The 26,545-nt window shown below is 37.9% G+C and overlaps 1 protein-coding gene across 1 annotated transcript in view; it reads right to left on the bottom strand.

Annotated features, from left to right (window-relative positions):
* The window catches only part of CDH8 (cadherin 8), a 338,770-nt gene that overhangs the window by 39,115 nt on the left and 273,110 nt on the right, over positions 1–26,545 (bottom strand). The window contains exon 10 of the mRNA XM_045818654.1: positions 17,603–17,720. Coding sequence (XP_045674610.1) covers positions 17,603–17,720 — 118 coding nt within the window. The remainder of the gene's footprint in view (positions 1–17,602; positions 17,721–26,545) is intronic.

Here is a 26,545-nt window from a genome sequence, read left to right as displayed (position 1 = left end):
AGGCAAAAATAAAAAAAAAAGCCCTGGCTGGTGTAGCTCAGTGGATTGAGCTCGGGCTGCGAACCAAAGCATTGTAGGTTCGATTCCCAGCCAGGGCACATTCCTGGGTTGCAGGCCACAGCCCCCAGCAACTGCACATTGATGTTTCTCTCTCTCTCTCTGTCTTTCTCCCTCCCTTCCCTCTCTAAAAATAAATAAATAAATCTTTAAAAAATATTTTTACATGTATTAAAAAATAAAAAATTAAAAAAAGATCTCTTATGCAAACTCTGAGTGGTGAGATCTGCATAGACCTACTCCTGCTGCAAGCTTTCTTTCTTACTCTTGGGAGAGAACAAACATGGAAGGCAAGACAGAGAAAGAAAAGGGAAGAACGGGGTCCTGTAACATCCCTGGGGCCCTGAGGTCTGGTGAGTAGAGAAGCCATTTAAATTCTGTTCTTTTGCTATTTGGGCCCATTTACCTTTATAGTTCTGGTAGCTCAAGTGGGGCTTTCTTCTCCTTGTAAGCAAATGTTTTAATAAGTATATGTACTCTCTCCATCTATTTTTTTCCTAAGAGTAAACTCATGAGCTTTTTGTTTTACATCAGGTTAAATGCATTCATTCATTTATTCAAGAGTCTTTTACATTCTTTAAATATAGCCACCATTTATTGATCTTCCCTTTGAGGCCATGTATTATACTCTGAGTTAATTTTTTAAGTCCTTTCAATGCTGTAAGTTATGCTTGGGTGTGTCCATTTTAAGAAAAAACTAAGGCTGAGAGATGCCAGAGTTCATCCAATATCAGCTGCCGAGTAGCGGAGCCCGTAGACGGAGCCCATAGACAGAGCCCAGTCTGTGGGAAGTGGCCTCCCTGCCATGCCTGCCTGCCTGCCTTTGCCAGTGCTCACTGTCATCATTGTTGCCTCTGAGAAAATCTTATGTATCCGAAGCCCAAGGGAGATAAAAGTTGTGTGGGATCAAGGATAACAGACTCACAGCTATGCCACTCCGTGCCTTACCCCTTCTCTCCAATCTTCCTTGCATCATAACGTTTTCCCCTCTTCACCCTCCAAGAGAACACGCTAGTGTATGCCGAGTATCTTAGACTCAGAACCACATAAATGGGAATGGTCTTGCTTCTGTGAACCTGACATCTAATGGGCCTAATGAGTGGGTTTCCAGGAACGGACCAGGAAATTATGGATTCCATGTGCCTAATCTTCCTAATCAGGTTATGGGATTGGTTTCCTGAGTTCCACTGAATCTCCTACTGGAACTGATGACTACCTTGGAACCTGCTTTATTTCTTTCATCTTTGCCCTTCTGAGGGGCCACAGGAAGCCCGAGTAACAGGCACCCGGGCTGGGTGGTACTCCTAAGCAGTGCCACGAGTGACGACATTTCTGTCCAAGTAATGAGAGGGGTTTTGCTTTTTTACATTTTTGGAAATTCCTGCTGCCATGTCATCCTCTCTAGTTTGACCCTTCGAATTCCTCTTTGAATCAGTGTGTTGAGATTTACAGTACCACAGTTTTTCATGTATAATGTGCACTTATTTTGCCCAAATTTTTGAGGGAAACATAAGAATGCACATTATATACATGAGTAGTACATAAAACTTCTTGTACCTTCTACCTGTTTTTGTGTTTTGTAATTGTTACATTCAATTTCTTGTACCATAATATGTTAAAAATAAATGCTAAAGTTCCTTTATAATACAAAAACAAGTATCCAAATATAAATAAATAAATAATTTAATTAAAACATTAAAATGAGAGATTTTTTTTCCTGAAAGTTTGGGCCAAAAACGTGGGTGCACATTTTACACGGCAAAATATGATACATTTCAGGGAAGGTTTTATATGGCTAGCTAAATCCATGAAATCCATCATTACCTGATGCCAGCTTCTTTCTTTCCTTGCCAACTTTTATTTCGTCCACCTGAATTATAATATTAAAAACCTTTGCTATTTTTTCCTATCTTCTACTATTGCTTTTATATATAGCCATCCACCCTTCTAAGGAGGAAGGACCCTGGTAAGAAAAATTCTGTGGTGCTAAAACTCCATGTTCTATACTTAAAAACAAAGACCCAGCTCATACCCACAAAGCGCATTTCCAGGAGAACATTGTACAGCCAATATCTGGATTTCAAATGGTCCCTTTGCAATTCTCACATCAGCAATTGTGCTTTTGAGAAAAATGAATATGTAATTCCTTGTTAATGGTACTTTGCTTATTTGGAAGAGAGTGTGCTAAGGGATTAAGCAAGTCAGTGTATAATAAAAGCGATGACTGTCTTTGGAAATGTGCTTCTTTCCAGCATTTACAGTTGATCCATAACTCGAATTGCAGTGGCGCGGCCACCTGGATGACAGAAACATCGCACCCAGCACTGTCCTTGTGCTTAGGTTCCGGTTCTTTCCTCCTCATTCTGTTCATAAGCCAGTGTATTCTCCTTACGGGTTATTCACCAGAATACTGTGTTTCATTGGTTCTCAGGCATCTTTTTCTTTTTTTCATATTTTCGTATCTCTAAACTTGGTGTATGTCTTATAGTTGAGGGCATATAGTATTTAATTGTCAGCTCCTTAACGACACATTTCTTTGAGTCGGATATAAATTAATGGCAAAATTCAACTGTATTTTACATTTGATGAAATTACAGTTTCAAGGCAGGAGCTGAGGTTTGGACCAGAAAGAGGCAGAGGCAATGTGGTGGTATGGTGTAGTGTCAGGCCATCGGGACTGCCTTATTGGTGTAAACAGTTCACTAGATTACATTGATGTATAGGTCCGATGCCCCAGGTTAAGTTCCTATTTTGTACCATGATAACCCTAGAAATATCCATGGAAAGAATACTGATCTAGGTCAGGAGTCAAGTATTTACATGTCCTGAATTTTAGATCATTTAAATGTCACATCATTTTACTAAAAGGTATGTAAAAACTGTTAATGTGGAATCACAGTGCTGCAACAAGTTCCATTTCCAGAAAATGGCAAACATTTCTCAATGCTTTTCTTTTCATTTAATGTGTTTTAGACAGTTTGCACTTTAAAAGGCTAAGTGATTTATCTGTACTCTCTTTTCCAATGTGTTGTGTATATGTTTGAGTTATTAAACATGATCATCAAAATGGGATAACAAGGAACAAATAAAATATGAATAATCAGGATTAAATGGTGGTTTTGTCTTGCAATTTTCCATTATCATTAATTAGATACCTTCTGTTGAACTGGTGTCTATGAGTTTCTGTGCTTTAGAAGATATGAAAGAGCAAAAGGAACACCCATGTAGGAATGGGTACTCAATTTTGATGATGAATGTCACATTGTTTCTTTACCAAAGGCCCACTACAGGCCTTTCTGCCTACCTAATGGAAAGTAGATGTTCTGTTTCTGATAGATTACTTTTGGATCATCATATTGGTGTTGCCGTAGCTATTATTTTTTGAATCTAGACATTTCAGCTTTTCAATTAATTGACATATGTTCAGATGGGGGCAATAAACTGATTGTCAGTTCTGTTGTTTTGGCTTTCATTTTTTTATATTTTCTGTACCATTATTAACATTTTATATGTCTTCATTAAATGTAGTGCAGAAAGTTGTGCAAGGCTGAATCAGAGCTATTAGCCTGACACAAGAGTCACTGTTGTTTTCCTAAATGTAGGAAACTAATGCTTTATAAGTTAATAATTCAGCATCATTGCAATGAATTGCAAAGATTGTTGTGAGGATCAGACACACACAGTCTAAAATCATGCTTTACACATAGGAGATGTTAAGTAGTAGGTATAATAATTACTGCGTGTTCTAAGACTACAATACCTGCAATAGATCATTTGCATTTATTTATTTTTTGATGTTTCCAGTTTTTACTCATCTAATGCTGTGATGGACTTCTCTAATACTTAGCTGATGGTTTCTACTTTCTATGGTTTGAAAAAAAAAGCACAGCTATTTGCAAACTGTAAGTAAGATAGCAATAGTTTTACTGAGTAAATGTTCCAGGAGGAAAGTGCAGGCTTTGAAGGGCAGATGTGTCACGGGTGAGAATGCAGCTTTAGCATGCTGGTAGCCGCGTCTCGTGCTGGGGTCATCTATTGCCATATCTGAGCTTCAATTTCCTCATCTCTAAAATGACAACAGTACTCACCTCAAATATTCATATGTAGTGATAGGTGGATAGATAGAAAAAATGTAAATTATCTGAAATAATAGGCGGTCAATAGACTGTAGCTATTGTTTTTATTTCTGGCAATTTGATGAATAGATCTTTTAGGGTAACAGAGTGCAGATTTGTATTAAAATAACCACTGGACTTCTCATAGAAACCCTAAAAATAAACATGAGCATGCTTTCTAATCTTTATGATCACTTTGTTCTTTCATAAGCAGTTATATTCCTGTGGTATGAGATGTTACATTATTCTTTGAAATATGTTCTTGCAAAATGAAATATTCATTTGGAATACATATTTATTTTAGAAAGGCAGTTCAGTTATAACAACAGTAAAATAAGGGCATAAGTTTTCTAGTTATTTCTCCCTAACGCAATCACATTTTAACTTTATAGTTACCTGCATATATTTTAGTGTTCTGTTTTACTTTGAGGGAAAGATAAATGAATTTTAGATAATTGTCTCTTAACCATTCTAAAACTTTCTTTATAGAACTCTAGACTACCAATATTTATAACAAAGGCAAGTTTCATGTCAACTCACAACACATGTTTTAGAACATGACAAACATTATTTTTTTATTTTTAAGATATAAAAAATGCACTGATAATTTTATTCACATATATGAATAAATGTCCATATGGAATGAATAAACATGTTATTTATATGTATAAACACACACAAATAAATTTATACATGTATAAATGTACATGTGTGTGTATATGCACACATATATAATGTGTATATATACACATATTAGTATATATATATATATAGTGTTTATATCAATTTACCTCCCAGGCCGATTAGTAGCCTTTGTATGTGTGTGTCTGTGTGTAAAAATCTTCTAACTGTGTAGGGCCCATTTGTTATCCTATGAAAAACATCAAGAACGAATGTAGGTATATTCAAAATACTAAGAACTACCTCATTAATTTTCTTTCGGGAATCAAGTAAAGGCTTATGATCATAGAGTTAATGAATCTCCACAAAGTGTTTCATTTTACTTGCCTTTGAAAAACATTTTTGGCTCTTCCCTATTTCACTTTTAACTATTTGTGTACCTGACCATTCCGTATTAGCTGTGACAGGCAACTCTACACATAACTGTGCCTCTCATTTCTGCAAAACATTATTCAAGCTGCACTTTGAGAGATCTTTCTGATAAATCAAAACTTAACCAAATGATTGAATATCTTCCCAAAACTCTTATATGTCCTTGTCTCTACCCTGAGAAGATAAGCAAGGCTTGCAAATTCTGAGCTATTAGAACCTTATGTCATATGCTAATATTGAGTTCTTTTGGTGTATGAGAATAATTTGTTTCTTTAATATGTCCAGAATTCTGCCCAAATATACTAAGAAAGAGGGCCTATACTATGGTGCAAGTATATCATTTAATTATCTGAGATTTGATACAGTAATTTCTATTGTAACAATCACTTTCATATGCATCCTTTCTTTTGAAGATTGATAAAGAAGACAAAAGTAGATAGCACATCACGTGAGTTCCGGGCAATGCCTTTGGTGCTTGTCCTACACTCTTCCCTTTGTTCCTCACAGCAGTTTTGCTTTAATGCTGTCAAACCCTGTCTGCTACGGACAGTTGAAAGCCTTGCTCAAAGTCACATCTTTATTAATCAGTAGATGTGGGACTTGCCCGATTTTAAAGTTTGTGATTTTTCTTCTAATACCACGCGTTTGCAAACTCAGTATATTACAATAGATGGCTCCTTATATCCCCAGCACGAGCCTGTTTATTTTGCACAGGAGGAGTCTGAAGTCAAGAAGGAAGTAAATTGCTGTGTAGCCTTGATGGAATTAGCAGTGACTGGCCAGGTGAATGCCTGAAACTCAGGGAAGGATGATTACGCTCAGCATACCACGTACAGCATCACCCTTTCTTTCAAACTGCCCTATGATAAACAGCCTTCAAAAGGCTGAGAATAATGTACTCAGGCAATAAAGGGAGAAAATTCTAGTAGGCAATCTACTAGGTTGAAAGCAAGGCAATGAGTAACCCAGAAAGGTCCAAGGACAGCAATTACTATCTCCGTCTGTAAAGTGCACCAGCACATTCATTCTGGTGGCACCTTAGAGAACAGAGAGAATAGAAAACCGTGAGAAAATGAACCTGATGTCATGTCCAGAAATCAGCATCTTCTGTTGCCTGGGACCCTCAGTAAACACTATACGTTGAAGGTTAGCGAAAACCTGTTTACAGACAGGTATCTGAACCGACTATGCACAGGAAATGGAAAAGGCGTGAACTGCATATAATGAGGCTTGAATCAAAACTATAATGGATTCTAATACATCTGCAAAAAAAGATCACCAGCCCTGGCTCATGGCAGTGCAGAAGCACAAAGTACACTAATGTCTATGGATCTCTGTGAATTTGGAGAAAGCTCACCAATACGCTCTAACCGTGCATCCAGAAACACATGGCACTGTATGGTCCAACAGAGTTTGTCTAAGCTCAGATATAATGAGGACAGCAATCTGGAACTCAGGTGGAGAATTAGCTGTCTATGACCACAGGTGTGTATCATCACCCTGATCAGCCAAATGCCTTGTCAAAATGAGACACAGGAAATCTATGCAAGCCTAACTCTTCTTTTTGGAAGACCAGCTTCACGAGTTGGGTAAGGTCTAAGAGGAAACTTTGTTTATGGCAGTATAGAAGTTGGAATATGTAAGCATTCCAAAATCACAGCACTTTGCAGGCTAGCCTGTGAATTCCTCCACTGTATGACAAAAATCCATTTTAAATTATAGCACTCTTCTCTAAAAATTCAAATTGGAATAAGACTGAGTCCTAGGAGAACAAAAATACACTGCACATGAGAATAAAATGGTGTCTATTTGATTCACTGCTTTATTCCCAATTTTCACAGTAGTTCTTGGTTCATGGTAAATACTAAAAAAAAAAAAAATAGGTGTTGAATGCGTGAGTAAAGATGTGACCTGTTATTAATAACCTTGAGGACCATGGAGGAAACATTCCTTGACTCATGTGTCTGCTTTAGCCATTAGCACATTGTCCTAGAGAGCAAAGAAAAAATAATACATTTCACAGTAACTGTTAATCACTCTCCTGCTCTGCCCACAGATGAGGAGAACCTCACTTGTTTTGAATGATTGGAAATTAGCTAGATGGAGAAGGGAGGTAGCAGAGGATGCATGTTCCAGACAAAGGAAATGAAAGGGGGATTTTAAAAGCATCACTGGGTTCGCACATTGAAGCCAAAGGTTGCATAAGGGGTATATAAGATAACTAGGTATAAAGTAGAAAGTGGTAGAAATAAAGTTGGAGAGGTAGACATACACCATCATTGCATTTTTCAAAGCACACTGTCAGTGTTTTATTTATTTTTTAATCTCTTTAAACTCTGGCAGGGTTGCCTAGTTGGTTGGAGTGTTGTCCCATACACCAAAAGGCTGTGGGTTGGATCCATCAGGACACATACTTAGGTTGCAGATTTGATTTCTGGTGGGGTGCACATGGGAGGCAACCAATCAGTGTTTCTCTCTCTCAAACCAATAAACATATTCGTGAGTGAGGATTAAAAAATAAAACATTAAAAAAAGCTTTAAATGCTATATTTAGGGTTGAGGAACTTCATAACCTGGCTGTTTACTAAGAACTCCTAGTTCCTGTCATTTTATCAACTCTCAGATATCCCATTTACCAATATAATGAGAGCTGTATGTAATTGGATCTAGATAGAAAAAATCTAGTCCTATGGAAATCTACAATTTTTAGATATTCTTTATTTTTATTCTTTGGTCAGATTACAGTAATGAGGGTTATATTCGAAGAACAACTTAAGTTACACAAACAGTCTTCTTTCCCATTTTTCCTCTCCCTTCACTTTAATCATGGCCAATGTTTAGAGACATGTTCAGTCATTAGCTCCTCAGGGAAGCGTATTAATAGTTATCACCCAAATGCTTTATTTTAGGTTCCTTATTATTATTGTTGTTGCTCTGGGTGAATGAGAGAGATCCTGAAGGTTCACAACATTGTAGCAGAAGGAGAAGGAGAGAAGAAAGAAACTAAGGCTGATTGAGTAGCTTCAACTGACCAAAAACTGAACCTGGCACATTGTTACTGTTACTTAAATTAATATTTTCTTACTCAAAACAACATGGGGTAAATGTTATTTCATTTTTACAGGTAAAGAGTCAAGTTTACCCAGTTATTTGTGCAAGTTCTCCCAGTTCATAGTCAGAAAAGCTGGGATTCTGCCCTAAACACTCTGACCTGTGAAGTCTGCACAGCTCTACAGTCCATGGGGCCTCTTTTTCTGTTCATTCTTGTTCATATCAAGTCAACTTTTTAAATGTTTACCCATGTGAGCATCCCCTTTATATTTGCAAATTATTCCTCCACCTTCCCTATCATCTTTGATCAAGTGAGGGGTCAAAAGCGTGTGGTGTGCGTTCTTCAGGTCACATCCCTGAACAGAACGTCACGCATGCCTGATGCCATGCCGATAAAGTGCTCAGATGAATTCCGAATGCAAACCTCGGTGCTGAAAGGAGCCGCAATGATTGTCAACAACGTGTGATGCTAATTTTTTTTTTTACAAAAGAAGGGTTTGCATAGAAGGACAGCACATTTTCTTTCCTCATTCAATTTTAATATTTGTTTGTGCCTACCAAAGGACAGTCTTGTTTATCTGGTGTGCCTTGTTTATTTGGTGCTCACAAAATCCCAAGGCGTATTTTCATGCTTGTAAATAGATGATAAATCAGTAAATAATATAATTTTTAGTGGCACACACAACAAGATGGTCCAAACAAGATTTGATAAATTAAAAAAAAATTCTCTGAATGATTTTTTACATTTCTCCTGATGTTTAATTGGTCCCTTTATTTATGTTTTGAAGCAGAAGTCTCAGAAAGCAAGATTCTTAAAGGAAGGGCTCTACGTCCCAAGGCATCCTTAAGATACCTGAGAGAGCTTTAAGATAACTGAGCCTGTGCCAATTTATCTCTTGGCTTTTCTTTTTCCAAAATCTTCACAATGAGGATGCTCTGTAAGGGCCAGAAACGATTGCTAGCCAATGGACAGAGAAATTCCTAATCAATTCATTATTTTGAACAGTAGATGGACAACTAGATGTATAAGTCTATGTACCATGTATCTAAATTACATCCCTGGCAGGTAGTAATCTGAGAACTAAATTGCTCTCATAACACACACTGAAAAATAGACACTAAGGGTCAGTCTATGTCTGGCCAGAGCAGTAATTTTAGGATTTTCAATATTTGCAGAGGAAATTCTTAACTTCTGACGGTACTCTGGTACTAACATTCTAAGAAGAGTAAGAAAGATGTGGACAGGATACAAAATAACAAGACCTTTATAAAAAGTACTGACAGCAAAGAAAATCTAGTTTTCGGGACCAAACTGTACAGTCATAGGTGACTTGGAAAGTAGAAGTACAGGTCTGTGATCTGTCCTTCTGGCTTGCACATTGTCCTTAGTTACAGTTTAAACGACAAAATGAAACATAAATGACTTTTTATCAATGGAACATTGCTGGAAGCATAAACAATACATTATGAATAACTGAGGCAGAATATTTTTTGGATCATGTACGCATAATGCAATTCTGCATATTTGGGATCCCAATTGGACCTCCCGTTTCATGCAAATTGAGCACTACTTTTTATGATGCAACCTTGAGATGGAGTGCCCTGCTTCATACGGGTAAGAGTTGAACTTTAGATGAGAAAGACCTCTAAGTCAATGTTTAGTGCTGCGTGTGGTGTTGTGGAAAAGCCCATTATGTGATCAGGGTAGACAGGATCAGCAAATTGGAAACACAGGTATTTATTAGCACCCTTATGAAAGCACAGTTTTCACTTGTTGCTTAGGTATGGTTGCCTGGGAAACCCAATAATAATGGATCTGCTTAGCTGAGGGGTGGAGGCTTTTGTAAAGGCCACTTGAGGAAAGACATGCTATTTCAGTAAGTCCTCTGTTAGCTTCAAAGCAGCTTGGAGTAATCAAAGCACGTAAGGAGGTCAGAGGTGGCCAGAGAGAGGACAATTAGCTTACCAAGGTGGCCCTTTCTGCTATGTGGATCATCAGGAAGGCTGGTCAGACCCAGTTCAGCCAATATGGGGCACAGCTGGCTTAAGACAGTTGTGAGAAAGACTCTGTCTGCCTGAACCCCTACACTCTCTGAGTACAGGAGAGGAACTCGGGAGGACTCAGCCTGAGAGATGGAGGACAGAGGGTCAACTCCAGCTGGATTGGGACCAGGGAAATCCACCTCTGTTTTCGGGCAGCGAGTTTTCATTTTGTGACAAGAGGACCCTGAGATCAGTTGACATTATTCAAAAGAGGAAAGGAAGACTGTTTCATTTTTCAGCGTATGCAAAACGATCCCCACAGCGTATGTGTGTCAGAAGATTGTGGGTGATTTAAAACAACTTGATATGCTAGAATGGAAAGCAATCTGAACGAGTTGGAAGTTGGGGTTAGGCGTTATGTCGAGAAAGCTGAGTTTCATTCTGGCAAATGAGAAAAAGAAAAAATAAAAAGCCTTCGTATTCAAAATCAGATCCAGAAATCCTACGGCTATTTTTGTGGCTGGCAAATATTGTCATTATTTCCCCACCTTCTCCTCCTCCTCCTCCTCTTTTTTTTTTTTTGTTCCCTTCATCCTTCTCTTATAAAACTCTTTCGACTACAACACATTGCTAAGCAGATTTCTTGCAATGGATCCTAGTGAGGACGAGGGTTTCTGCAATTGCCAAAGAGTCCACTTTCAGAAATACTCTACCACCTTCAAAAATCAATGGGTTAATTAAAGCTGCAAAGATACCAGGTTGAGAAGGATAAGCTGGAGGACATAGAACATAGAAGGAGAATCTGGGAATTAGTGGGTTTGTGTAATGAGGATCTTGCCCCATTCCTGATGAGTGTTTTTCTATGTGCCTCACACAGTGCCAAGAACTGTCTAAGCTCTTGGCTATGCATATCGATTGCAGCACACTTAGGGGGCACATGGGTATTGTTATCCTGCTACTACAGATGAGGAAACTGAGGCTTAAAATACAATAACTTGCCTGTAGGTAGTGTTCTTGCCAGGAATGCTTCTAGAGGATAAAACGACATAAAACACATAGTGCTTGAAATTAGCCAATCAGTTGAAACGGAAACCCCAAAAACAAAACATGAATTATATCCTCAATAGGTGACCATGTTATGGACATCGAGATAACCCAAAGTAAATTTATTCCAAAGCTCTAGTCAACAACTATATTATCCAAATCAATTACCATGATTATGCCTTTAGGATGAGATTCTTATCAATAGAGTTTTGGTCAGAAAGATCTCAAGAAGAGAAAATATATTAGTGTCATCAGGAACTCTGGTCCCCTTGCTGTCTTTTCTGAAGCCTAACCAAGCTGTAATTAAGGTCAAGTTTACTATCTACTTTTTTTTTTAATTTTTGGTTCCCATAAGCCCTCCTTAGAGAGCAGAGTTTTATGTTTTCCCTCATTTTTCTCTACACTTCATTCAAATACAGTCATACCCAAGTACTCATCGCATTTTGATGAGGACAAAAAATGTTCTTGCTCAGGACTCATAGTACTTGTTCGAACTTGTATGAGTCATGAAGCTGCTGACCAGAGAGGATTTCTTCCAGGAAAAATTGTTCAGTACTCATTGGTTTCGGCACTCATCATGAGTTCCTGAACAAATTAACCATGAGCACTAGGGCACTTCAGTATAAAACCTGAAGATTCCCATTAAACCAGACTGCTTTCTGGAAATTCCATTCAAATCATTTACCTACAAAGTGAAGGTTGGATAAGGTCAGATTTTTGCAGTCTTCAAATATTTGGCAAGATGTTTGTGTACTTGTAAAAGGTCCATTTATCTTCCCTGTCTTGTTGTATTTAATTGTTGAGAATCTTCCACTTTTCCAGTTGGAATGAACCACTACTGGGGGTGGGCAGGGTGGGGGAGGGCAACAGAGGAAAAATTGGGACAATGGTAATTGAACAACAATTTAAATAATAGACAAGTAAAGAAATACTGATAAGTAGTCAGCAAAACTCCTTTAGTTTATAAATTCACCCAACAGACAAATGGAAAAACCATTGTGTGGGCCATATAATTTAGACAATTCAAGGTGTTATGGTTGCTTGGTATGTACATGTGATATAAATGGCTCATCACATTTTTGACCTTGGCTTTCACCTTTAATCATATTAAAGGTTTTCTTCCTATTTTGGCAGAAATATGATTCTCATATATTCAGACAAGAGTTATATGTGAAATCACTCAACTGTGTAGGAGACAAGAGACAGCTAATTTCTACCTCATTTTGTCTTTGATTTGGAATTAGTTGGCTGAAAATTGCAGTAGGACCAATCTATCTGAGAGGAGAAGATCACAGTAACTTCAAGCTGAAAGACACAGCTGCAAGTTTCTCAGAAAACATCAAATACAGAAACCATTGCCTTTAAAGATCTAATTTAAAAGGGGGATCATCCACCCACCCATTAGAAATTTGAATACTTGGGCTATCTCAAAATCTTAACCTTCATCTGGTCTGAAGGGTCTTGTAAATTATGATGCTCTGGGGAGAAACATCAGCTACTGACCATTTTAAAGTCCATTGTAAAAAGAAAAATAAACAAGTCTAGCCATATTATACCATTCGATTCCTTCCATGTTTTCAACATAAAATATACCGTAGTTTTAAAATAAATAATGTCTATTATATTGGCTTTTGCTTTTGCGTGTATCTGTCCTCTCATCATTAATAACAAGGAGTAACAGTCTCATAAGATATCTAGTTCTCTATCGATCCCCAACTTTTAAAATATGACACTTACTTTTCATTACTTTGTTTTCACATGTTAAGAAGAGCGAAATTGCTTTTTATATTTCCCAGTAACTGTCCAGATAACAAAATGTAGTGGTCTATGGAGCAAAAGTCATGAATTTCTAGTACAAGGAAACAGGAGATAGAGTATGAACTTGACATATCTGTTCCAAAGACCAGTGGGCTCATAGCTTATTCTATGGAGATATTGACTATTTGGGTCCTAAATTCATAATCACAGTGAACATAGGTCCTACTTTCCATAAGACAGTCCTAGTTTATGGTTTTTACAGGCAGAAATATACATATGAATAGAGACCCCTTTCACTTAAAAAATGTCCTAGTTGAAATAATGAATTATATAGTCATTCTTTGCAAAATAAATAAACATATAACTTAAAATGAATAATCATGACACAAATATTGCTTCCTGTCCTGAGGAATTTCGCAGTCCCTGACATCTTTTTTTCTCAATTATTTCACACACACACACACACACACACACACAAACCTGGGTGGTAAGTCAAAACTGTAGCTTCCGTTTTCTAGTTCCAAAATAAAACAGATAACTCACATGCCTTTAAATATTCTATTACCAGGCTTATTGAAATATATACAACAGAGCTAAAACATGGTTGCCTAAGTGCATAATTTTTTACTTTCTACTAGTTCTAAAATTTAGAGAAAACATATGCCACACATTCACTATGGGACTGAAATGTCCTCTTTAAAAGGGTTTAGGGAATAATAAACATATTACCAAACCATGCTTTCACTGACACACAATAACAATGTCTCACCCATTCAAGTATGTTTATGTAGTGCCTTCCACGGGCCATATCTTGAAACTGCAGAAAGCACAGAAAACTCCAAAAGCTCAGAACCTTTGGGATTTCCTCACAGAGAATTTTTAAATGTAGGGCATTTTATATGCAAAAATGATGGCCAATACCTATTAGCTCACAATCAAAATAAGCATGGAGTGCACATGCATGGACTGTCAGCTTAATTTGTAATTTCTGAGGGGACTTTCATCTTAGCCATACTTACGCGACTTCGAGAAAAAATAAATCTTGGTAATGGAAAATAGTGTTAACGGAAAAACAAAGGCAATGTACCTGGATTAGAGTTGCTAATTAGGGGAGAAAACAAATGACTATTCCATTACTGACAAGAAAGAACAGGATTTTGTCTCTTTAGAGTTTATGAGAGTGGAAGCCAGATAAATGAGGAATATCGTTATAACAACTTTCTCATTTCCTTTTCTGTAATGCATCCACATTTATCAAAGCATCCCCCCAGAAACTAAGTAGCATTATATTAAAAGGTAAGGCCATAATATATTTAACAAGAGAAGCAAAATGTTATTTTTATCTCACAAAGGAAGTTGTATCAAAATGCACTACCTCCTTGAAAGAGAGTATAACACATAGCTCAGGTCAGGACTTCTGGTATGATGGCAGTGCAGGTAAATAAGCTCACCTCCTCACACAACCACATCAACGTTACAATGGGATGAATAAGTAAAAATAGAACAATCGTCTATTGGAACTGTTAGAAATTGAGTTGAATGGAAGTCAGACAACTATGGAATTAAAGAAACCACATCCATCCAGACTGGTAGGAGGGGTGGAGATACAGAATGGGCGGTCTCAAACCCACATGTAGTGAATAAAAATCAGGAGGAGTATCATGGGAGTGAGGAGTCCCGGCCCCACACCAGGCCCCCCAGCCCAGGGTTCCAGTGGCAGAAAGATAAGTCCACATAACTTCTGGCGGCAAAAACCAGCGGGGATTGAGTCAGTGGAGGAAACTTCTGGAGTTACAAGCAGTTCCCCTTAAAGAACCCACACATGGTCTTACTCAGACTCATTCACTGTGAGCTGCAGCACTGGGGTAGCAGCTTGAAAGGCACCAGTGGTATACAGGGAGGAACTGAAGTGTCTGGCATCAAGGTGAGAGCTGGAGGACAGCTTTCTCCCAGACAGAAAGGCAGGCAGAGCCCATTGTTCCTTTTCTGAGACCTCCCTCCACAGAGCCACAGGGCCAGCAGGTGGGTGCCATATCTGAGACCCTATCAATTTGGCTATCACTGTTTGCCCCACCCTGGAGATCCCCAGACTCCATCCCACCCAACTTATGGGCCCACCCAAACTGTTAACCATAAGTTTTCCATATAAATGGTTGGTCTTAGCTGATGCTTCACAACTTCCTAAATTCTCTCAAATAAGCAACAGTTGGCCTCATTGAGTCCCCAGCCTCTATACCTCTTGCTAAGTGAGCCCCTCTTGCTAGCACTAGCAGCAGCCAGCCTAGATTCACAGCTGGGCTTCACCTGGGAATCTCCAAGCCAAGCACAAGTAGCAACCATCTCAAATTGCTTTATAGCTCATGCAGGGTGGCCCCAGGCAAAACACAGGAGGGGGCTCACCTTTATCTGCACCACCCAGGAAACTTCAGAGCCTGTGCATCCAGTGGACAGCAGCAGACCACACTGGAGCACCACCACCCTGCCCCTGCACAGCTGATCCTCCACAGGGGCAGAGGTTGGTGGTTAGCGGTCACAGCCAGCCCTTGCAGCTGACTGGCCTGGGTAAATCCCTCCCATTGACCTGCCAACAGTAATCATAGGGGTGCCAGGAGGTGAAGAGAAAGAACAAGAAATTGGAAATCTATTTAAAAAAACAATGAAAGGAAATTTCCTTAATTTAGTGAAGGAAATACACATGCAAGTCCAGGAAGCACAGAGAGTCCCAAACAAGATGGATGCAAAAAGGCCCACTCCAAGACACAGCACAATTAAAATGCCAAAGGTTAAAGATAAAGAGAGAATCTTAAAATTAGCAAGATAGAAGCATTTAGTTACCTACAGGGGAGTTCCCATAAGACTGTCAGCTGATTTCTCAGAAGAAACCTTGCCGGCTAGAGGGGATTGGCAAGAAATATTCAAAGGCATGAAAAGCAGGGACCTACAGCCAAGGCTGTTCTACCCAGCAAAGCTATCATTTAGCACAGAAGAGCAGATACAGAGCTTCCCAGGAAAGAAAAAAACTAGACTTCATCATTACCAAACCCTTATTATACGAAATGTTAAAAGGACTTATTTGAGAAAAAGAAGATCAAAACTATGAATAATAAAGTGGCAATAAATACATATCTATCAACAATTGAATCTAAAAAATATAGTAAGCAAACAAGAAGAACAGAGACAGAATAATGGATAAAGAGAACGTTTTGATGGTTGCTTATTGTTGGGGGGGTGGGGGAATGGGCACAGAGGCGAGGGGATAAATAAGGACAAATAGGTAGTTACAGAATAGCCATGGGATGTAAAGTACAGCACAGGAAAAAGAGTAGCCAAAGAACTTATGCGCCTGACCCATGGACATGAACAATGGTGTAGGGACTGCCTGAGGGAGTGGGGAATGCTGGGCAGAAGGGAGCAAGGGGAGAAAAATTGGGACGGGCGAAATAGCATAATCAATAAAATATAATTAAAATAAAAAAATAATCTAAATGAATTCCATGAACCACTTTTTATTCTTTTACTTGAGTATAGCTTTTACATAGACCATTCCTAAATCTAAACAAATGCCTATAGTAAAGCCATAAGACAGCCTGAGATAACACATCCATTTTGCTAGTCATTTTAAACAGCTAAAACTAAGACTTAAACACACCTGAGCCAGAATAAACAGTTAAAATTCCTTGTTAAATAGAAAGCAGCTTAGGAAACAAAAATGTACAGATAAAATAGAGTGTTTTTTCCAGTACTCACCTGGCACCATACACAGTTAATCCAATATTATTGATTATATTCCCTATGTTGTACCTTATATCTTCACGACTGTTTTCTAACTACCAATCTGTACTTTGCAATCCCTTCACCTTTTTCACCCAGTCCCTAACCCCCTTCCCTCCAGAGACTTTTTATAACAATGTAAGACCTCTATATGTAATAGACTATAGCCAAGGGAAACAATCCAGGTTTTTTTCTTAAGAACTAATGATAGACATTAAATGTTCTCCATGAGTGAAAGACTTAATAAAATCAGTTCATATTAGTTCCAAAATAAGGAATGTCCTTTGACAATGATTTTCTGATCTAAGTGCTATTGTAAACACTAGTACAGGTTTAAAACAAGTATTTCTAATATGTACCCACACACCAGGCACAATTAGATTAGGCTTTCCCTAAAGACTATAAACATTCAATTAAATCTTAACAAATGCAAAGTATAAGCCAGATAGACCCTCCCCTAACAGATATCTCAAAATTCTTGGAACTTTCATAAGGGTTAAACCTCACAGTCCACTTTATTTTTTTTTAATAAGATGATTGAAGTATGCCTTGGTATGAAATTAGCAACCGAATTCACAATTTTCTTATCTATTGTTTCAATATTGGGAAGAGCAAGTGATGCTGTTACCATGTCAGGAAGCTAATAAGCTGGATTTTAACTGTTCATGAATGAAAAAAATGATGTTATTGATATTTTCAGTGAAATTATGAACTCACATTTTATTTTCCAATGTATAATTTACCCTGTTTCACAATGCTGATATATTTACCTTCATTTTTCTTGATGGTAAAATTCGGATTGTTGGCCATTTCTGGAAGGAGGCTGTATAGGAAATAGTGTCCATTCTTGGGCTCGTCCTTGTCCATGGCACTCACTGTCTGAATGACCTGTAACGTAAAACCTGACATCAGCATCTCCGATGGCATGCATGGTTTGAACTGCCTTTAAAAGTCGAGTGACATCCCTTTTGGTCCAAGGAATCTTTCTCAATTTTCTAAATTGTCGTGGATGGTTGGTACCAAGAATGAGAAGAAACATTCATCACTTTCAAACCTCTTGTTTTGATTAGTTGGTGAAAATTAAAGTCATTCTCTTTGTGTCCGTGTGGTGTCAGGGGCTTGCCATAGCATATTGAAAGGTATTTGAAAATTCCCATTGGACAATTATAGGTTTCTTTCCAATTTGAGTATATACAGGCATCTTGAATGGGATTTGGAATTGTTACAGTGAGTATAGCACGGCTTTGGGGACAGCCTTTGGAGGTGAAAGAATGAAATCTTGAATCCTCACAATTTCTTTTTAATTTTTCTCATCAGGTTGCCAATGTTTGCCAAATATTATAGAGCATTCTCCGGCACAAACATCACTGCGACAAACCTTTCTGAAGACTTGCATCTGTTCCCACCCAAGAATGAACACTGTTTTTACAGCTAGTGGATAACACATGCAAACAATGCCTGGGAGTGTATCCTGAGATGAATAAATTATAGGGATTAGGAGAATTACCACTGCACAGAGAACTGTTTGGATAGATACGCATACTCGGAATTGGTGCCGGTTGAATGTGCTTCTTTCATTTGCAAAGCTGCATTAACTTAGGGCTAAGTTATTTCTTGGGATGTCAGAGAATTAGCTTAATAATTCATATTTATGATTCTGTGATATTAATCACTTCAATATGAAACTCTGGGCAATAGCTAACATAGAAAAATTGTAGCTTATACTTCATTATGAATAACAACGACACAATTTCTACAAGAAACGCTTATGAAGCATGACAGTCAAGGTGATATCAAATGTACCATAAAAAATTAATAGGCAAATGGTCTTACATTTACGAAATTTAGAGATTTTAACGGTGATGCCTAATATACTATGTCTGTTTGAACAATTATATCCCATTCAACTTTGCCAATTTCATTAAAGAGGAAACAATGGGTCACTTCTTTTCAGGAAAGCGACGTCATTGCCTTGTACCTCATCACCTAAACAAATACAGGAATCACAGATTCAGAACACTTCCCGTAGCCGCGGAGATTTGCATCGTATCAAGCACATGCTATATGACAAGCAGTGCATTAAGGTTTCTTGAAGCATGCATGAAATGACTTCTCCGTTCTATTTCTCCATTTTTTTAAATGAAACATATCTTACTTTGTAGGTATTTTACTTTTGTTAAGGACCCCATGAACTGTCTTGCAATTGTGCTTAGCTTGAGTAATAATACAACATAGCACAAAATGTAACTCATGGTTAGGGCAGAGTAGTCAATTAAGATGATGCACCCTGAAATAGAGCCATCTTGATAGAAGCCATAACTTCACCTCTTACTCATGGCATGGCATGAAGGGATTTTCTGAACTCTGAAGCTCCGTGTCCTTGCATTCCTAAATTACAAATAACGAGAGTACTGTTCTGTTAGGGTTGCTTTGACTACTGATGCTGTAAATTCATGTCAGTTTCTTAACGTAGTGCCCAGGTCATAGTAAATGCTCAAGGGGTGTTAGGACATTAGTCACCATGATTATTGTTTTGCCTTTAGGGTCACTATCATTTATTTAACGACAGAGCACCCTCATAAGTACAACTTCGATGTCACTCAAAGAGGCCCTCGACCTCGTCAGATTGTATGGAAATGCCATTATAGCTGCTCTATAGAAACACCTCGCACATTTGCCTTGACATTTAAGTGCAGAGAGATGCCCCGGGATTCCAGTTTTATGAAAATGAAAGAATAAAAGTGCCAGGGGAGAAGCTGTGCAGCACTGATAACTCTTTTGTGGACAGCCTAGGCATAGAAATATTGAACAGGAGAATTTGATAAGAGCCTTCTTTCAGGCAGTTTTAAAGACTAGAGGGGCAAGAAGTTACTTGTGAGCAGATGTGGGGTCCTCTTCTCCCTTTCCCCAATTTTGTTTCAGAAGGGCTTCTGTTCCCAGGTGTGTCTGTTGAAGAAGTAAGCCCTAAATTGTGTGAGCACGTGTAAAGGATAAAGGCAAATAGAAGATTTCTAGATACTCTGGGGTGGGAATCATTCATAACTAAATGCATTATTATAGTATATTTCATGGATAGAGTTTCTATATGTAATACCTTTCTTAATATTTCTAAGTAATCTGCATGGAAAAGAGTCATACATGCTGGCTGGTGTATCTCACGAGCTATTTGATTAATTAAGCCACCATTATCAAAACAAAAAAAAATGCAGTAATTTATCTTACCTGAAAGAAAGACGTATAGTTACCTGTTATACCACATCTCAGAAGTTTGGTCTAAATATTACATGTACAATGAACATATTTTTCCACCATTTATGTAAGCCAGTAACTCAGTTATACATGCAATGTTTTAAGCCTACTCAACCACAAAGTCTCAGGGTGGGCATAGAAATCTACCTTTTAAACAGTCTTCTAGGTGATTCTGCTACATACTTAAGTCTGAGGACTGTTTGAGCCCAGGGAAGAGACAGGTGTTCTGAGTCCCCCCAATACTATTCATTAGGAGAGTTTGCATTGCAACCTCACACCATGCTCAGTGCATAATGTGTTGAGGAAAAAGTGATGAAATGATAAATCTTTAAATCAACTTCCAAATATCCTGTGAATTGGTAATGGTTAAGACTTTGGTTTAAACCATTTCTGACACTTCATTTTATTTTAATGCAGACAGCCACTGTCTGGTCATTTTATCTCAAAGTAGATGCCTGGTAGATCACTTGAAGGACTTTATGCTATTAAAATGCATTGAGATATCCATATTCAAAAGGATGAAATTTTCACTGATGCAGTAACAACTGAACACACTTAGCTTTAATCAATAGAAGAAGAACAGATTCACTCAAGGAAGGACCCCTTCACACAAGGTCTTACAGGCACACTGAAGAGATGGCAAAGGGAAACCACACCTATTTCCCACTGTGAGCTATCATGAAATCAATTAATTTGTAAGTAATTGGGCAAATATTTCATGAATATGGCAAAAAACATTCTGGAGAGTTCACAAGTTTTTAGTAGTATATATAAAACATGTACTTAAAATATTTTCCTTTCTACCAAAAAAGAATACCATTGAAAAACCTAATGTTTAATAATTTATTGTGGAAGAATTTAAGGGGAAGCTGCAAACTAGTGTCTATCTCTATCAGAAAAGAAGGCGTGAGTGGGTGTTGGGATAAGGAAGGGAATTCCAGGGCTGCTCTTGGATGTCCATGGAATCACATTGTTCTATTTGTTTTTCAGAGACTACTGACTTGGAATAACCTTTCTAAGGCACAAAACAGAAAAACAATGAGACTTGTGGGGCCATGTCATCATTCGGACCCTGTTTGTAAAAGAACTCTTCATTGTTTCTCAATTACACTAAACCGAAGTCAGATACTCATGGGAAGAGTTTATTAAACTTTATTTCAGATTATTTTACATTAATTCAAAAATATGTAATAGCAGTAGGCCATTCCTGTCATTAGCAACTTTTTAAAAGGCATGTAGGCAGCAAACAAACACAATTTTGATGATATGATTTGTTAACAACCATTAAACTAGCATGGGATCTATTAAAATATCCCCTACGAGTAATTTATTGTCTGTTATTCATTGATTTTTCTGTAGGTGATGAGTTGGTATTTTTGTTTTTTCTTTCTCCTCTCACTGCTATTACAACAATGTCTGGCACATGGTAGTTATTTAATAACTATGGTCTAAAGGAATAAATGAATGGTTAAATAACTAAATTAGGTTAGGCATGTTTTAGAATTATCACTGATTCTTATATGACCTTGAAAGTTAGGTATGAGGAGACTTAGAACCACAGTGCGTCAAGGACATTCTATGTGCCATCTGATCCCAGATATATCTGATAACAAGCTCTGTGCATCCTCCTGCCCCAATACGTCAGGCCTCAGAATCTTGTTGACATTCACACCCTCTGTACATGTATTTTGGTTAACTCAGGGCTTAGACCCTCAAGATTTTGCATAAGGATGAACTCAACCATTTTTGCTGCCCACATACTTTGTTTTATAGGTATAAGGTTCCTTTCTGATTCTAACAGCACAGCAAAGGAGGCTTAGAAATCGTAGTTCTTGGCGAGTGTGTGCAAGATGAGAGAGGACTAACCTATTGCAACTCTTGGATTGTTTCCCAAGGCTCTGGAAGAAACATCTATTCCATTGCTTTCTGAGGTAAAACTTAAGTTTCTTTTTTCTTAAAAAAATCTTTCAGGGGGTGAATGAGAGTAGAGGAAGTCAAAGGCAGTGCAGAAAGGACAGCACTCATTTTTGGTGTTCTGTTTATTCTTCTGCCTATCATTGCTCATTTATTCCTGATTATCAATATGAGCTTTCCTGAAATGCTAACTAACTTCTGTTCTTAGAGTAGCAGTTGTCAACTTGGGAAAGGAAAAGGTGATGCATGCATGAGCACCATGCAGTTCAAATCTCTCAACTTGAAAGTAAAATGGAAACACAGACCAAAAGGATGGTTACCAGAGGGGGGGGTGGGAAATGGGTGAAAGGGGGAAAATGAACATAGTCAATAATACTATGATATGTCTACATGGTGACAGGTGATTACTAGAATTAATAGGGTGATCCCATTGTATGGTATATAAAAATATTGAATCACTATATTTTATACCTGAAACTAATATAACCAATGTAGGTTTGTATACCAATGACACATAAATTTAAAAAAAGAAGGTAAAATTGCATGAAAGTATTTATATATGCCCATCGATGAGGGAAAATCCATAGCTTGCACAATGGTGTTCATAACTGAGAGGTAAAAATGTTAAGAAGCATTGCCTAACAGAGGGGTCTTGGAAAATAAAAAAAATATGCATACAAAATAAAGCAGGTTTTGACATTGATGATAAATTGAAAAAAAAGAGAGGAAATAAGGAAATGTGAGAAATTATACTAAAATCCAGACAATAACAATTACTCTCAATTATTTCAAAACCGTATAATATAGTTCAAGTATAAGCACCATTCACAGCCACTTAATACACAGTTCTTGGATATTTTTGATCATTTGCGTGGCAATCCTTTACTAAAACTAAGTTGAGGTAAGAAAATACAGAGAACGGGCTTCTGCTAAATGTGTTCATACCAAGTTGGGATTTTGCAGTCCCTCCTGCCTCCTACCTGTTTTATTTTTCTAGACTCTGCATGTTTTATGTGTTTTTTACTACACCTCTGAAATGATCAATATTTTTTTCCTAAACACTCCACCATTTGCTTTGCTTTGAAAACATCATTAATAGGATAATATCCACAGTTTCCAGCATCGCTTTGAGGTCTCAACTCTCTTTCACTCTTATCACCTTCTCCATCTTCTGCACCCTCTTAATCCATGGGGATACTTCCCGATACTCCCTTAACATAAACATTAGTTGCTGGACTGCACGTGCATCCTCCTGTTCATTTTCCTGGAGCAATAGTTTGCCAACTGAGTTCCATTTACCACTGGTTCTGTAGTCTTCTCTGAACGACATTTAAAAGATTTTTATAATCAACTTTGGTAAATGCCAAATACCGTATAGTCCTTTGGTGATTTATATGTATTCATAAATGCAAGGGAATCTCAGAGTTAAACAAAACCAACATAAGGCAATACTTTTTAACTTTGTTTAATACAGTGGTTCCTAAACTTATTAGGTCAAACACACACACACCCAGACACCACACCATTTGTTGGCATGCGATGCCCTGCCAGTGTCTCTCAGGCACGCAATGCAGGAAAAGCTATCCTCTCAAACTCCATCTCAGTCACAAAGGCCCGGAAGACACGGTAAAGACCTTGTGAAGAGCTTGGGAAGGTGTCATGTCTAGACAGTTTTGTGGTTATAACCCGTCTCCTTTATCTTTTCTGCCCTTCTAATAACATGTCCGCTCCTCTTGGCACCAGATCTTACCCAATTTATGTCATTAGAGCCAAGCCTAAAACCTTCTGCTCTCCAGTGTCTGCTTTACTTTCTTCAAAAAGGTGTACACAGGAACTTGGCTTCCAAGGACCAGTGGAAACAAAGGAGCATGCAGGTGCCCACATGGCTCCTATCCTAAATTATCATTCAGTAACTTGTAGGTTGACTGCAAAACCAAGAGAACGCATCAATCTGCAACGACTCAAAATATTTAAACAATCCTTTACACCATTTTCTCTGTGGATCATCAGTCTCATTCAGGGGAGGGCCAGAAGGAACACGGGGAATACGGATGCCTACAAGAGGGGCCACCTTCGCAGGCGGAGGCTGCCAGTGTGCCTTCAAAATAGATTTAGAAAGCGTGTGTGTTCCTGCAAGTTGGTTCCGGTGGATTTGAAAAGAGTAATTATAGGAACTCACCCAATCACATTGGGAGGAATGAAGGAGGAGCACTTCCTTCACCCCTGACAAGACCCTTGTAAATGTTTCACAAGGAGCATTTGTAAGGAAATGTTTTATAGAAGAAGAGTTCAATATAGGGGAACAGATTGCCCCATTACATTAACCCGTTTAGGGAGGACTTACAGTGTTTTGCTCCAAATCAGAGCTTATAAAAATACAGCAATAACAACAACAACAATAAAAACAACAAAGACAATACTACTAAAGTCTATTTTGCTTTTTGACTTTGAGACTAATTAAAGTAGATACTACTACTAATAACAGTGATTTATTGAGCACTTGAAGTATGACATATCCCTAAAATATGAGAGTTGAAATTAATGAAGATTGAGGACCCAAAATTGAGAAACATATAAGTGGTAGAGCTGTGACTCGCACTGAGGTGATTCTAGTTTCAAATTTTCCACAAAGTTTTTAAAGTTAGGCTTTTCCTCCTGACAGGGTTGTGCTCTAAAAGTCATACTTTTCTATTCCTGGCTCTCTTGAAATAGGTTTTGTTACATACGATTTTCTCAAATATTGTTTTATGCATTTTGCTAATTTACCGTCTCCTTACTCCTGCCAAAATAAAATGAAAACAGTACTTTATGCATTTTGGTGAGGCCATCAATTTCATCCGCTTTAAAACCAATCCCGTCTCCCTCTTGTGTATGCAGATAGGTCCTGAAATGTGCCTGTTGGCAGAAAAGTTAAAATTAATTCTCCTATATTTACTGCTTCATGAAGGCTATAAAATGCCATAATTGCATTCCATTGTTTTGCATTTATTAAAGATCAACAAAAACTGAAAAATAAATACGTGAAGTAGCAAACTCATTCATTGCTGGTGTTTAGCAAGAGATAATTATCTTTTCTTGTTAAGCTTCATTTCTTTTCACTTAAGTTTTCGTGGCATGCATTTGAATACAGTGAGTCATTGGTCACAGGAGTTGATTTTGGTTTTCTTTTGAAAGTGCTCACATTGATCAGAATCTCGTTCTCATGACTATTTTTGTAAGAAGTGTGCCTCACTGGCAATGGAATGTCAGAGTCTGCTTCCTCGGGAAGCATGGTGAGATTCGAGAAAGTGCAGGGACTTGAGCACCTTCGAGAACCGACTTTGAAAACTGGCTTTGCCACTTTCCTTGGCCTCAGGCATGAACCTTACTCTTTTCCAGCCTCGGCTCCCATGTCTGAAAAATGTGATCGCCACCCCAAACTCTAGATTAGTGATGACTATATGTTAGATATTTGTATATATTATTGCATCCGTGCACTTTTGTCATCACTTTTCTCCATCCCTGCTGCCACCACCTTAGACCAGACTAATGTGAATCTTTTGCACGTACGGCCTTCTTAATGGTCCCCCTGATTAATTGTGCACACGTGTGTGTATGTGGGTACATTTCATTCAAACATCAGACTCTCTCTGTCCAATCTCATACTGGCTTATTGCATACTTATTATTCTACTTGTTTAGGACACTGATGCTCAGCCCCAGATGTCTTCAAGTCTTCAGACAAACCGAGGTCTTTCTCCCTTCACGGTCTTTGCACAAGCTTATGCTGTTGGCTAGCAGGTCCTGCTCCACTCTGGCGTGCCTGGCCCTTTTCCATCTTCCTTCAGGTTCAGCTTAAATGATACCAGTACACAGAGTAACTTTCTCTGACAACACTCTACAAAATACATCTTTGCTTTTTCTTGGTTTCCCTCAGACTAGTTAGTTAGATTAATGTTTCTTTGACTCAGTTTTCAAAATGTAAACCTGTGATTTATTCATTTTATTTTTTTAAAATAATCTCTCTTCCTTATTAAGTTCCATTAGACAGAACCTGTTTTTGTCCTCACAGTGTTTTCCCCAGGTTCTTGTTACAATATTTAGCATCTTGTAGATGCACAGTAAATATCGTTCAACAAGTAAATGAATGATTTTTCATTTGAAGAGGTTAGCTTGTGTGCTGCATGTCTGTGGGTAGAATGAGTGTTTCCATGGTAATAACGGAGAAACTGATTATTGAAATAACTGTTGCTGCTGAATGAAATATATCACGATCATTATTTTAAAATTCTGTGAATATCCATTACATGCCAAGCATTGGCTAAATACATATCTAGAAATATAGGCTATTATCTTTTTGTGGGGGAGGAGGAGGCTGTGATATTTCTATAATAAGCTAACTTTATATACTGTAGCATTGATCAGAGAAAGAAGAGATTAAAAAAGGTAAATAGAAGTATTTTTTAACCCAGACATAATTAACTTGATTCTAAATAGTGCATCTCAACTACTATAGAAGGTGCTGAAGCTTGAATTATCCTCCCCTAGATTTATTTATAGTAACAGAGGAAT

The sequence above is a fragment of the Phyllostomus hastatus genome, unplaced genomic scaffold (genome assembly GCF_019186645.2).
Source record: "Phyllostomus hastatus isolate PE091 unplaced genomic scaffold, TTU_PhHast_1.1 phas_scaffold_345, whole genome shotgun sequence".
Lineage (NCBI taxonomy): Eukaryota > Metazoa > Chordata > Mammalia > Chiroptera > Phyllostomidae > Phyllostomus > Phyllostomus hastatus.
Note: the sequence above shows the minus strand (reverse complement) of the source record. Positions and strands in the feature narration are given on the sequence as shown.